Source organism: Cyprinus carpio, chromosome A7, assembly GCF_018340385.1.
Source record: "Cyprinus carpio isolate SPL01 chromosome A7, ASM1834038v1, whole genome shotgun sequence".
Classification (NCBI taxonomy): Eukaryota; Metazoa; Chordata; class Actinopteri; order Cypriniformes; family Cyprinidae; genus Cyprinus; species Cyprinus carpio.
Genome location: NC_056578.1, coordinates 10404642 through 10419528, shown reverse-complemented (window position 1 = coordinate 10419528; position 14887 = coordinate 10404642). Strand labels below are relative to the sequence as shown.

General features: G+C 35.2%; 1 protein-coding gene across 2 annotated transcripts in view; it reads right to left on the bottom strand.

Moving 5' to 3' along the window:
* LOC109085353 (protein arginine N-methyltransferase 3) overlaps nt 1–14887 on the bottom strand; it is a 45851-nt gene that overhangs the window by 29802 nt on the left and 1162 nt on the right. For both annotated transcript variants that reach the window (XM_042759568.1, XM_042759567.1), the window contains exons 3-10: nt 14625–14707; nt 14490–14539; nt 14296–14401; nt 13469–13625; nt 11926–12070; nt 10265–10330; nt 9617–9738; nt 6243–6342 (exon numbers count right to left, since the gene is read on the bottom strand). In XM_042759568.1, the coding sequence (XP_042615502.1) occupies nt 6243–6342; nt 9617–9738; nt 10265–10330; nt 11926–12070; nt 13469–13625; nt 14296–14401; nt 14490–14539; nt 14625–14707 (829 nt within the window). The remainder of the gene's footprint in view (nt 1–6242; nt 6343–9616; nt 9739–10264; nt 10331–11925; nt 12071–13468; nt 13626–14295; nt 14402–14489; nt 14540–14624; nt 14708–14887) is intronic.

Below are 14887 nucleotides of genomic sequence, written 5' to 3'. Positions count from 1 at the left end.
ATGTATAAATATCAAAACATACTTCAAATCAACCTTAAGTTGAAAGTTCAAACCGCTAAGTTAATTTCGACTCCAGACAAAAAAAAAATTCTATATAACATCATTTAGGATGCTGGGATGATGTAAACATCTGTTGAGCAAGTTAAAGTTTGTACAACTAACATCCACTTCTGCAGTCTACCACATCAGAGTTGAGTGACGTTTATTCACCTCCATGTCATTACAAATCTGCGCAACAGTCGGGTTCTGGAAGTAAAAACTCCTTTTCTCCATAGGGAAACGGATTTTTAACAACAAACCTTTAAAAACAGAGCTACTATGAGCTCAGAGGTTGTTAATCGATGGTATATGCTTTTGTTGAAGCCATCTTTTTGCATTATTTAAATTTTTAATTGTGTTTAACAGTGGAATTGGTGAAAAGCTACAGTACCCATGATGCTGTGCATAAGTCGTGAAGACGTGGCAAGCAAATCGTGCCAAATTTTATTATTGAAACAATATTGTTTCTATAGATATAATCATAGTTTTAAATTTTACCATATTTTTTATTTGATTGTCATTTGCATTGTTTCATGGGATTGTAGTTCTGTTCTTTCCTTCACTAAAGCTGTGAAGTACACAGTCTTGTACCTTTGTCTTTTTTTGTCTGATTTTCAAATGCTTTTTTGCTTCAACGTTGGTAATGTTGTGATTCGCCTGATAGCTGGTTGGTTTGGTCCATGGCTTATAATGCTTTAGCGAAGACTTTTTTTTTCTATGGGGAAAATCACTGAAAATAAATACTTCTGGAACCAATGCTGCTGAAAAAGTTGGCAGGCACTAATAAACTCTCTTTCTTTCTTCAGTGAAAATCAAAATACGATAACAATATTATGAAATAACATTATATAAAAACATTTTAACATATAAAAATAACATAATATAAAAAAAAACAGCCAATATCTTATTTTATGTTCCACAGAACATAAAAGGAACAGGGCTTGTACAATATTATTCATTTCCATGACTTTCACACGAAAGCTGCTCTACAGTACACCACCATAAACTTATAACAGGAACAATCCTCCTGGAGCAGCCTGGGGTTAAGTGCCTTGCTCAAGGGCACTGTGGTGATAGCTCAATGTCTGCCTCTTGAGAGGTTCAAACCTGCAACCTTTCGTCCTCCAGCCCTGATCTTTAACTAATGCCAGAGAATTTTGAAGTCATCTACACAAGACCTTTGTCCCCATCACTAAAAGACACATATCGTTCATTTCCTTTATCTGCTTATATTTATGACATCTGGCTTGCTGCAAACACACCATATATGCCCAATGTGAAGTGAACTACAACCTGCTGAAAGAACTAAATTATTGTAAAGAAGTGTTAACAATAACATTATATGATAGTATGTGTGTGTATTCTATTAGCATTAATATTCTATTTGTGTGTATATTACATTTATTTAATTTATTTTTTTCATTTTGTTGTGTGTTTTTGTTTTTAGTGTTTCTTTACCATATTTTTAGTTTTTACTCATTTTATTTCAGGTTAATTTGTACTAATTTTATTTTTCAACTTCAACTTCAAATGAAATTTAAAAATGTTGCCTTGGCAACTAACTGGATTTTTTTTAATATACTGTAAAAGTTTTATTTACAATTATTCAATTAATAATACGTATAACTGTTTTTTTTTAATAGTTTATTAAACAATAACAAGACTGCTTGTAATATAGTGCAGAAGTCATATGGACTATTTTTATAATGTTTTTAATGTTGAATTTATTTTTGTTTTTTTTTTGGAGTCGTACAGTCCTGATCCCCATCAAGATTCATTGTAGGAAAAAAGCAGCTCAGACATTCTTCTAAACATCTCCTTTGGTGTTCTACAGAAGAAAAAAGTTATATGGGGTTGGAATTTTGTAAGATTATTTCAAGAACTATAAAACATGTTAAAGTTTCCCTCAACTGCCCAATCGTTTCTCCTCTTAGGTGTAACCGCGGACTGAAAAGCCATAGCATGATGTGATGGATCATCCTGTGATAACCTTTATTTAGCCTACTTCTAATTCACTTCTCCTCTGCTCCACCTATCCAGTGGCAGATACCATCCCACTCTTTCTTTCTGCCCCTTAATCTAATCCAGCCGGTTTGTTTTGCTGGGTGTTAAAGTACAGATCAATTGTGTGAGTTATGAAATGACATTACAGCGGCTCAGACCCGTCTCTCCCTGCCAGACAACATCTCGTCCTTCTGAAAATTACCCTCTCTGATTTATCGATTCGTTCTCTCTCTCGTTCTCGTGCTTACACGTACACATCCAAACTCAAGACAGCCGAAAAGTAGGACAGTCAACCACCTGGGAGAAACTTTCTCTGACACTCAAAAAGACAGAAAATAAAGAAAATGAGATATTTTGGACAACAGGTGCACAAATGTCAGTTTCCAAGAGTCAATTCCCATACTATTCTGTTCATTAACTGTAACATTTAACTGGAAAAGTGACAAAAGGTGTTTTTTTATTTTTATTTTGCACGGTAACTGAATGCAGAAAAAGGCAAGCACATAAAGGCAAAATATTCTCAATTAAAACACACAGTGTTGCATTCTCAGTGTTGCTACTGAGGGCATCATTGAAGGCGTCAGGATCTTTACGATCACAATATTTATGGTCCGCTTTCTCTTTCTGGTTATGTTGAAGCAACAGTTTAAAGAAAATCCTGCTGATTTGCTGAATGTTTAAAATCAGCTACCTTAAACTCACATTCGGTAGACATCTGAAGCAAACTATTCCTCTTTTGCAGGTTGATTATAGTTAACTAAGACAACAACTAAAACAATAATAATAATAATAATAAAAAATGTTTTCTTTACATGAAATAAAACAAACTGATATAAAATAAAAATTAAAAAAAAAATTAACTTGTTTTCAGTAAATTGCCAAAGCAATATTTCTCATTATTTAGTTTAGAATGATGTACTAATAAAAATATATAACATATTAAATAAATATAAAAGACAAAAACACAGAACAAAATTACTAAAACTTAAACTAAAATTACATTGAAAACTGAAAAATCTAAAAGTAAAAACTAATAACATTTAAAAAAATAAAGAAAAGTGAAAACTTTCCCTAGAAGTAGGGATGCATCGATCCGATACTCAGGATCGGTATCGGCTCCGATACTTGCATTTTTTGCAGCTCGGGTATCGGTCAGACAAGACCGATCCAAATCCGATATTGTCCGTATTCTGTGTTATTGTTGAGCCCCACGAAAGGCACAAAAACATTATAAAGCACCAAAACGTTTTCTACGTGGACTCGGAGGACTGTGCAGCCTGCGCACTGTGACTCCGTGTTGTTTCAAGCTCATCATTCTGCACACAAGTGCTCTGTGGCGCTATATATTGGCGCCTTTAGCATTATAATGCTTTTCTGCACAATCAAAGATTATTAATAGCCTTTCTTATTCTGTCCTATCATAGGTTGCTGCCTTTATAACTGTGCTATACATTTAAAGGAAATGTCTTTTAGATTTCTATATAAATATATACTTGTTTTTCCTGAATGTATTTTACAACAATACAAAGAGCAATGTGTAACATTTTACCAGATTTTAGACTTATTGTAAGGCATCCAATGAGGAATCACAGAACTGCAAGTTAGTGAAGCACAGAACGTCAAACCTTCAGTCTATGAGAAGTCTTTCTACTTCAAGAAGTCATGTTTAATTTAGTGTTCCTTGCCATTTCTTTGTAATTATTTATGTAATTTACTCATTTACAATTTCTGATTGAAAACTGTTGCAAAGTAAATCCTACACCTATTTTTTCATTGCTTATCTTGTACCTTACTTTTATGGTCTATTATGAAAGCTTTTATGGATCAAGGTACAGCAATACTTTGCTCACGACCATTTGACCCGATTTAGCATCTAATCTCTTTGGATTGACAAACACATCAAAGTTAGATATCGGAGGTGCTGGACCAGGGTGACTGCTTTCTTCTGTGGACATGTGTCTCCTATAACTCTGTGCAATAAGGTAATTGTAAAACTATTGTTCCATACCATTTTGAAAAATTATTTTCAGAAGACGGCTGCACGCTCCCCTGCTTTCACAAGGAAATGGTGCAATGCACAAACACTTCAGACGTTTTCAGAATGAAAAGGACGACATTGCACAGATGATGAAGGGCAGGATTTTTACACCATTTAGCAAGCCAGAGTTGTAATCGTAAAATAATGTGCTCCAGTGACCCAAATCTCAGGTTACTTTGTCAGAAGCATTGCACACACACACACATACGAACACAGGTACATACTGTTAAATCATACACACACTTGCCGCTGCCTCAGGCACAGAGTTTGTTGAATTATAGCCCCAACATGCAAATAAAAGGGGACAAAATAAAAAACATTTATTATTTCACAATTAACCTGCAAGCGCTAAAAAATCTCATAGACAGCAGAAATTCACATGCAGGTGGAATTCGCATGGGAAGTCCTGGAAGTTTCCAAATTTAGAGAATAATTCTCCAATGTCCTTTTTTTCAGCCTGTGGCTAGGTGGCTCGAGTTATGACCTACTTTTCCCCTTTCCTAATGGACTACAAATTAAGGGAACTTCAACAAGGAGTGCAGCGCAATACAAGCTTTTATTGCCTTTCTCACTGTCAAATCCATAATACCAATTCCTCCGTCTTGCCAGGATAGAAATCAAAGCAATTATCCACAAGACGCCGTGCATTACAGTCATTTTAACATTATTATAAAGGGAATCAAGCACAGCCAGAAACCTCCTCATTTTTCAAGTAGCAGCAATAGGAATAATACATTTATCACTAAGAATAATCACAATAAACAATTCTTCAGCCAAATAAGAATTTGAATAATAATGTAGAATTTAATTGACGTACTGGCTATTACATTGGCTATTTTACAAAGGATGAGCAGTGTTTGATATCAGATTTAAAGGGACAGTTCACCCAAAAATGAAAATGCTGTCATCATTTACTCACCCTCAAACCTGCAAGATTTTCTTTCATCAGTGGAGCGTAAAAGAAGATAATTTGAGAAATTTCAGTCTTTTTTTTAATACAATAGAAGTCAACGGTAACCAGAACAGTTTGGTTACCAACATTATTTAAATTTTTTTTTTTTTTTATTCCACAAAAGAAAGAAAGTCATACAGGTTTGAAACAACATGAGGGTGGGGGGGGGGGGGTTTAATAATGACAGATTTTTCATGTTTGGATGAACTATCCCTTTAAGATCCAGAACTATCTGTTTTACAATTAAATATTTTTCACATTAATGGCATTTATTTATTTATTTAGCACTTTTATTTTCAAAAGCGCTTGTTAGGTTGTTCACATAAGTGGAGAAACCTGGTTTTGAATGTTTTTGCTTGTAAACAGTGCTTGATCTGTGCATATTTCTCTCCTGATTCAGATGAGATGGCTTTTTCGCTGGAGAAAGCAATATTATAGAAAGAGGACTCATATTTTACCCGAAAGCAGCAGTTTGAAGTAAAAAAAAAAATCTTAATTATGTATTTGTTTATTAAAAACACACAGCTTTTCACTTCATTCCAATACTTGTGGATTATTGTGATGTTTTTATCAGCTGTTTGGACTCTCATTCTGACGGCACCCATTTACTGCAGAGGATCCATTGGTGAGCAAGTGATGTAATGCTACATTTCTCCAAATCTCTTCTGATGGAGAAACAAACCCATCTACATCTAGGATGGCCTGAAGGCGAGCACATTTTAATTTTTTCGTGAACTACTCCTTTAATGTGTGTCTCCTAGAAGTTTTGCTTCTCATACTCATGGTCAGTCATGTCTAAATAAATGAGGAGTGATGCCTGGCTTCTAAAATGAGCATGAAAGTTATGCCATTATGAATTATGCCTGCAATATATCTTGTATCAATCAACAATACATCATCACATCTTTTTCATTTTCAAACACCTGGGCATGTTTTGGAAAAAGGGAAATAAATGACTGGGTAGAAAAAAAGACACTAACACATCCAACTGCATTATGTCTAATTTTGGGTCAAACCCAACTATAATTGTTGCAAATGCATACTTTTAAAGGCAAAGCTAGCCATTTTGCTTCAATGAGCAGTGCATTCCATTGCAAAAAAAAACAAATAATAAATAAATAAAAAGTGTATGTATAATAATTTTTTCTTCTCTCTGGAAAGCATATTAATATTTACAAACTGAAAAATGCACAAAATGCATCCACTCACCATCCACTCTGAAATGATGATGTCCACTTTTTCCACAGGAAGGTCGATTTCTTCTATTCTGCCCTTGATAAGTGTGATGGTGTCTTCAAGTTTATTTGATCTAGAGAAAGAAAAAAAAATAACAAACTTTTTATCTAACATTTAATTAGCAATAGTAGATGTTATGATTATATTAACTAAATTAAATTAAATGAATACAAAATTCGTTATTCAAAATATGCTTTTTTTTTTTGCAAGTGTTCCAATTAATAAAAAGAAAAGAAAAGAAAAGAAAAAATGGAATACGTAAATTATAAAATGCATGTTACTAGTTTTGAACACCTCGTTTGAGACAATAATTGATAATTACGCTAATTTGGCTGGGATTCAATCTCCTCAATTTGACAGCACCTCCTCCCATGACCTTTTGCACTAAGAGTCAGCAAACTACCGTTCACCTGAGTGTTTGTGTGCATGTGTGTAAACGTGCGTGAACAACTACCCCCCACCCCACCTTATTTAAATGATCGCTCCCATTTTGACCGGTAACTCTGAGCATCAATCTCTCTAAATACTCCATTATCATGACAGCTAATGTTACTAGGGACAGAGTCATTACTCAAGCCTGCAGAGCGCATTTCTGCCCAAGCGATCCTTATCTCTGCACCTTCGCGCTATCACACTCTTCCAGAATCCCATTGTAGCGCTCCCTCTATCTGCTCCTCCTTCAGCAGACTGTCTTGAGCTAGGAAACACTAATCTCATTACTGGGCTAATTTAGAGGACAATGTCAGCTACAGGGGGAGAAAGAGGAGGAGGAGGGGGATTTGGGACACTTTAATACTTCCCTCCAGTGGATGGTACTTGGTTTAGGGAATATGATCCAAGTATATTGATCCTCTGGGACTAATGATTGGATTTAAGCTGTAAAGTGATGATGACAGACTGGATTATCCACCAAATCACCATCATGACTGGTGTTAAATGGTGTAATCTAGGGAATAAGTACCTAAATTGTAGAGACCATGTAAGGATTATCTGGATTTCTACTGTAAATGCTCCTAACATATTAATAAAGACACTCATGGAACAAAAAGCCAGGGCAACATTTCACACAATCCAAGTGCAACACAACTAGGTTTGTGAAAAACAAGATAATTCTTGATTTAGAATGACTTCTAGATCACAGACAAACATGTTATAACATACATTTAAAAAGGAACTTGATTGTTTTTGCCCACCAAATATCCTTAAGTTCTTCAGGAAGACTGTAGATCTCAAATATTTTGTAAATATTATTTGACCTAAAAGAATTTATCATCAAGTCCAAGACAACATTTTTGCAATGCACCTGCATTACAGAAATAGTCCATATTAAATATTCCAGAATGTACAAGTTTTTGATTCAGTCATCAGTTTATACACAGATAAATAAATAAATAAATAAATAAATAAATAAATAAATAAATAAAATTTGGTGCAGGATTTACTTTAAAACAATTTCCATTTTCCAGAAATTGCTAGTCAATTTCATGATTGAAATGATGAAATGAGAAACAAATTGATTAAACATGATTTTTTAAATAATAAAGTAAACACTTTTATGCAATTACACGTCTGTGAAAAAAAACTGGTATGAAAACTTAAATTTTCTAGTAAATTTCACAAACAATTACAAAAAAACAGTAGGTAACACATGGAATTAAACATGAAATTTTTAAGTGGAAAAACTGAAATAGTGTTTTATTGTAAAACGTACTCAAATCATCTCTTTGAAAAATCATTTTTACAGTGCACAACAATGGTTTACTCTCAAAACTCTATCGAGTTGTCTCTATCATGACAAATTGCTTGTGATTTTTCTCATTTTAGTCACTGTAAAATGCTTAATCATACAATGTAAGAGTAAACAATACTTAAAAGTCTGTGGAGAACTCTCCATTGTACATGCATTGCTATCAAAGTGTTTAATTCCTTTAATATTGCTTTTTGATGTATATATTTAACATTCAATTACAAATTAAATTGAGATACTTCATTCTCGCCTCTATAAAACCGAATAAAGCATCATGCACTTCAGAAAACCACCTCTGTAAAACCCATACACACTCAGGCGGCACGTAGGAGGCCTCGGCCCAACAGCGGCCCAGCGAGCTGTAAAATTAAACTTCATTTTCCTTTCATCCTCCTGCCTGCTTCGACTCCTCACACTTACGTATTAACAATAACCATAATCAAAAAAAATCTCCCAGAGACACCACATGTGGTGAACACATCACAACTCCAACAAATAAAACTAGATTTCTGCTTCTGGATGAAACGAAAGTGCCCTCGGAGGTGATACATGAGGGAATTTTAATGGGCAGATAGGTCGTAAAGGAAGCAGATAGGGCAGACTGGAGACCATTTGTATGTTTAGAGTGAGTGTGAGACACTGTGCTGGGATTGAAGTAGAGGAGATTGGAAGTCGACTGGGTGGATGTAAATGACAGGCCTTTAGGAACGTGACTGTAGCCCGTAAGTACATTGAAGTCAACCACTGAGACAAATAAAAAGAGGACTAGTTTGCAGGGTTATAATAGAGCTTGCTGGCCCGGGTTTGGTGTGAGAGTGTTTCTCAGGCCAGTTGACAAAACTGCCACTTCCCCTTTTAGGCCATTTCCGCATTGTCACTTAAAATTTTACATTAATTGATCTTGTACATCCATTTTTATGGCTTTTGTTTGGTTTTCTATGATGCATTCCATAGTGTTTTTTGACTAGAGACAGTCATGAAAGCATCAAGAAAACAAAAATCAGTAATTGCACCATATGCCACAGTTTCCAGCAATTTTCTATTAATTTATTGGCTTACGTTATGTTGCAAAAATTTTGGGGGAAGAAAATACAATTAGATAAATAAATAATTAATAAATATAAAATGTATCATAAAAGGTTGTAAAGAAAACCAACATTTGATGAAAACAATAAAAGTAAAAAAAATTATATAAAGTATTTCACGCAAATATAAAAATATGATGCTAAAAGATTTTTATTGTAGTTGGGCCAGTAAAATTTTTGATAAAAACAGAAAAACTCTTATTGCTGATCCCAGCAAACACTGGCGAAACTTACAGAGAGGAAGCTGGATTGTTTGCTAGGAAGATAAGAAGTGTCTCAAAGTGGATGAAGTTGGAAAAAAATAAAGCGGAAAACACTTCGGAAGCCATAAAAAGACTTAACATTTACAGAAGAGATCTTCAGGAAACACCAAAGAGGAACACAAGATGGCAAGATGATTTTATTTTCCAAAAGAAAGCAACCATTTTTTAATAAAAACAAGTAAACGTATGCAAAGAGGGCCTTTCTAATATACTCAAGAACCTGTTAATTTCTTCAGTGCGATGTTCACTCACCTGACAATGTCCATGGCCTGGTAGATGATCTCAGATTGGTCGACAGCAATGACCTTCCTGGCTCCCGCTTTGGCAGCGAACATGGAGAGGATTCCTGTACCACATCCCACATCAAGCACCACCTGCGGGTTAAAGGAGCAGCGCGTAACCTTTCTGCGCTATGCCAGCTTGTCTGTGCCATCTTAAGCATGCAGATGTGTAATAATGGCACCTGAGGCATTTATCATACTGACAGGGTCTAACCCTTATTTGCCAAAGTCCACTGGCTGGACCACAATGCCTGAGATAAGCCTCTCGTCGTCTACCCCCACTTCACCTTTTTCTTTCCAGCTCAGCGCGTCACCTCGGTATCCATGTTCAACCATGGCCGGCTAAAGCTGATCTAGCCAATGTCAGCGCAAAATTAATGGTTTGTATATGAGCTGTGGTGTATGTTATGTGTGTGCGCTGAAGCACCATTATCCTGTTATCAGCACACTGCAGTTGACACATAAGAACCCCCCTTTAAAAAAAATAAAAATGCTGCAGCTTGGTATAATGCGAGGTTTTTTAAATCAGCCCTGTCATTGCAATCATTACTCTGTCATAGCTTTTTCTACAACACTTAAAAATACCAAAGTGGCTGGGTTTCAGGAAGCCCATGCTCACCTTGTCCTTGAAGACATCCATGTTGTGGTACATGAAGTCTCGATAGCTCTCAGTGCGCACCTTGTCCTGTCGAAAAAAAGAGACAACCAAAGTCCTAAGCAATGACACAGTGTCACCATTCTACTTTCCATTAAGAAGACAGAGACCACACATCCCAGCGAGAGAGAAATCGCTGAACACGATCCAATCATTCAGAGCAAAAATTTCATTTTAACACCTTATCCACAGTTAAAGCTGACAGTCAAAGAGCACGCTGGAAATCAAATTAACAATCGTTAAGCAGCATGAAATAAAAATCTCATTTTTAACAGAGTCAAGATTGAATTAGAAAGCAATTCAAAGGATGTGTGACTGGTAATGATTTTTTTTTCTTTCTTTCTTTTTTTTTTTTTTGAGGGGAGGAGGTTGCTGTTGTTGGGAGTGGAGATGAAAAATTAAATGAAACTGGTCCCGACACTTCTTGCTTTGCCAGCAGAATTTCAGCCAGAAATGGCTAATTAACCTGCCAATCAGGATAAGTAACACCCAGAACATGATGCTGGAAGCTATTTACAATCTAAACCAGAGCCATTACATTTATATCGGTTCAAACCAGCACATGTAATATGGTTAAACATTTTTTTTTTTTTTAATCTGAACATTTTTCTAAACTACTGTCAAATTCTAAAATAATGACAATTTTTTTCATGTTTCTGAAAAAAAAGTCTGCATTTATCTGATACAATAAAAAAATACAATAAAAACATAATGTTGTGAAATATTATAACAGTTAAAATATCTATTTTTTTCTATTTTAATATATTTTAAAATGTAATGGCAAATCTATGTCTATATCTAATGTCAGTATTCAGTGTCTCTTAGTCCTTTATAAACCATTCTAATATGCAGTTTTTGCTGTATGTGAAAACCATGATACAAAACCATTTAAAAGTTTGGGGAGGGAGGGAGGGAGGGAGGGAGGGAGGGAAAGAAAGAAAGAAAGAAAGAAAGAAAGAAAGAAATTTTTTCTGTTTCTTCACTTTCATCCATTAAAAATGCTTTCAAATTATGCCAGAAATTCCATTAGCATTCCTGTAGAATTTGATGTTCTGAAGGGAAAATATATTTAAAATATGTAAATTTTTCAAATCAAACTTATTTGAGTGCACCTTCTGACGCAGACAAAAAAAGCAGATGATAGAAAAGTTCACTTAACTTTCCTTACATGGAAAGTTTTGCATTATTTAAAGGGTTAAAGATCTTGACTTGTGACGGTAAATGGCATCATTTTACGGTGGACAGTAAAAGGCGTCAGAGCTTGCGTTGCACCATACAGCTCGCCTCTCCTCTGCAGAGTTTCGACTCTGACGCAAACCGCCGTTTAATGCAAGTTGGAGGAGGCACCAATCACTGGCCCTCTCCAGGACGTACTGCAGTATGAGAGCTGACGATCCAAACGCTCCGCACTTGAACCTCCCTTACTGCAGTTACAGCACTCAAACAATGACATCCTAATAATAAATCTGGAAAACTGCAATGTGGGAAAATAAATAATGGCGAATAATGAAAATATGCTGCATACAGCGAACCACTGCATCTTTTTTTAAGGAGTTTGCACAAAGTGTGACCTCCTTCCCAAGCAAATAAGGCCGCAGGTATATGTTAGATGGGGACAGACGTACCTTCAGCATCTCCTCGTGGATGCTGTAATGCCCATAAGAGCTAAAGTAGGCCTCGTCTTCTTCTTCTCTCAACTCAGCAATGGCCCCTGAGCGTGAAGGGCCACGGCTTGTGTCTGCATTCAGCACTAAACCTTGTGCCAACAATCTGGGGCAATGCAAACAACACACACACACACATATTAAGACAGAGGAAGGCTGGTCAGTCCACCAGCACACGTGCACGTGCATGTGAGTGCTAGCTCAAAATCTTAACCACTGCAGTGGAATTTTACCCCATTACTAACTTCTATTGCCCCGCCTCTTTTTTTGCACCTCTATCCACTTCAGTGAGTCTTTTAAACCGAACTCTATGCTGCACCCTGCTGGACCCACTTATACATTACACATCTATTAGAGTTGCAGAGCTTACACTCAGAGTGAGCGATTCTTTCAAATTAATCGGGGATTGAAGGTAATTTTTCTGTCTTTATTTTTTATTTTTAACTTAAAAAAATGCTTATGGCCAGTGCCATTATTGCAATGGCTTGGTCAGGTCAGTTCAAAAATTTATAATTTGGTTTTGGTTCTAACATAAAGGAAGATGTGAACTAAAGAGAGGAAAAAAAGTGTTGCAATGAATTTACTACGTTAAATTAACTGCCACTGATCTTGGGTTCTGGATTTTGTTCTTTTCATCAACCTTCAAATTTTTTACTGATTTTCAAGCATCTTTGTTAGACCTTTCAGATACAACTTCAGCTCTATGGACAGAATTTGTGACATACTGTAACAACAGTTGACAATAATTAATTATAAATAATTATATATATATATATTTTTTCATTTAAAAATTTCTTTCATCTGCAGAACACAAAAGAATATATTTTGGAGAATACTTTGGTCAAAACAACACTGAATCCCATTATCTTATTTAAAAAAAAAAAAAAAAAAAAAAAAAAAAAAACGTATTTTGGTTGTTCTGCCATACTTACGACAGAATTTACATTTTTGGATGAATTGTCCCTTTAACCCATTTTTCCTTTCTTTTTCTTAAATTTAAATTCCTTTAAAAGGGATAATCCACTGTTGGCAAGATGGGTTTTTAATAAAAACTGTCTGTCTATGCAGGAAAATATATTTTTTTAAACCTATGCTGACTAAACCTATGACTAAAGAAAAGCGAAAAAATTGCTGTGTCAAAAAAAGTAAAACTTCAACACCCATAATGCACTGGGTACAATCTGACCATCTGTGAGCAGGAATACAAAGACGCATAAGTACAATCTGAAGTTTTCACAAAAGCCCTGGAACTGTCAAAAGTCGTGTTTAAGATGGGGCGTGTTTAAGATGGCATAAGCAACACCGTGTTTCATAAAAAATAAATAACTATTGCATAAGCGATCGAACTAAAGATGAGCAATTGAACAAAAGAGACTACAGTTGCATAAATATTATTTGTCAAATAACACTTATTTGCTCATACTTTGAGAAAAAGCACTGAAATCTGAAATCTGAATCACAGTGATTCAGTGCATATGAAGAGTGAGGCTGATGTTATACTGACTTGAGCTTGTGCAGATCGTCCATGGCCCGGGCCAGGGCTTCTTCAGCTCTCTGAGCTCTGTCTTCAGCCTGTCTGGCTCTCTGAAGCAGAAGAGGCACCTGATCACCAGCCGCGGGACTCATCGTCACATCTGCGTCTTCAATCAACTCTTCAACGTCTGACAAAATGTAAGCCAGTAGCACAAATGTGTTTCAAACACATACGAAAGATTCCCATTTACACATATGTTACCATACCCTACAATTCAAAAGTTCTTAAGTTAGTAAGATTTTTTTTCTCACAAAGAATGCATTAAATTCATGAAAAGTGACAGTAAAGACATTTAAAATGTTACAAAAGATTTTGATTTCAAATAAATCCTGTTCTTGTGAACTTTCTTTTCATCAAAGAATCCTAAAAGATTTCACAAAACACTTAAGCAGCACAAAATTGATCATAACAAGAAATGTTTCTTAAGCAGCAACTCAAATCAGAATGATTTCTGAAGGATCATGTGACTCTGAAGACTTAAGTAATGGCTGGTATATTAATATAGAAAACTATATTATCACTCAGGAATATACTGAAAGATGGTTATATAGTACATCCTATTTTACCTGCATATGTAAAGCAATACAATATATACTATATAGCAAATCTTGGCTGTGTGAATCTTTATATCGTCAAAAAATAAAAACAAAAATATCACACATCTACAGAAAATACAAATAAAGATATATATAAAATAAAATAAATAAATAAAAAAAAACGATATATTACATTTTAAAATATATTAAAATAGAAAAAAGTTGTCACAATAAATAAGAAAAAAAGCATAATTCTCATACCTATCTGCAGTAATGGGTCATCTGGTAAAGCTGGTTTCATATATTGATCACTGTCCCATGGCAATGGACCATTTGAAGCAAGCTCCAAACTCTCTGCAGAACATTTCTACAAAACACACACAGCTTAGTCTTCAGGCGTCAAGTCATCTTATCACAAATATACACTTGAAGTGCGTGTGTTAAAAGATACTTACTGTAGTTCTAATGTAGTTTATCATCTTTATGTAGCCATAGTCATCAAGCCCTAGTGAGGAATTAAACCAGATTTATATTTAGAGACATCAGGCATCATTCAGCACACTGAGCAGTCCTTGGTTTGTAAAACTTACTGTGTTTCTGGACAAGACCTGGAATATCCACACCATGATCTTTCTTACAGTGCTGTACTGTCTCAGACACAGAGGTGAAAGTCCTGTTTAAAGTGAGACACAACAAAACAAATCATAGGCCCATCTTTAGTAGTGAATGTCTTGAACTGTTAAACACACACACACACACACACACACACACACACACACACACACAAAAAAAAAAAACACTAAAGCCTTAAACAGTTATGCTACTTTTAAATAAATATTCAGAATATAAATAT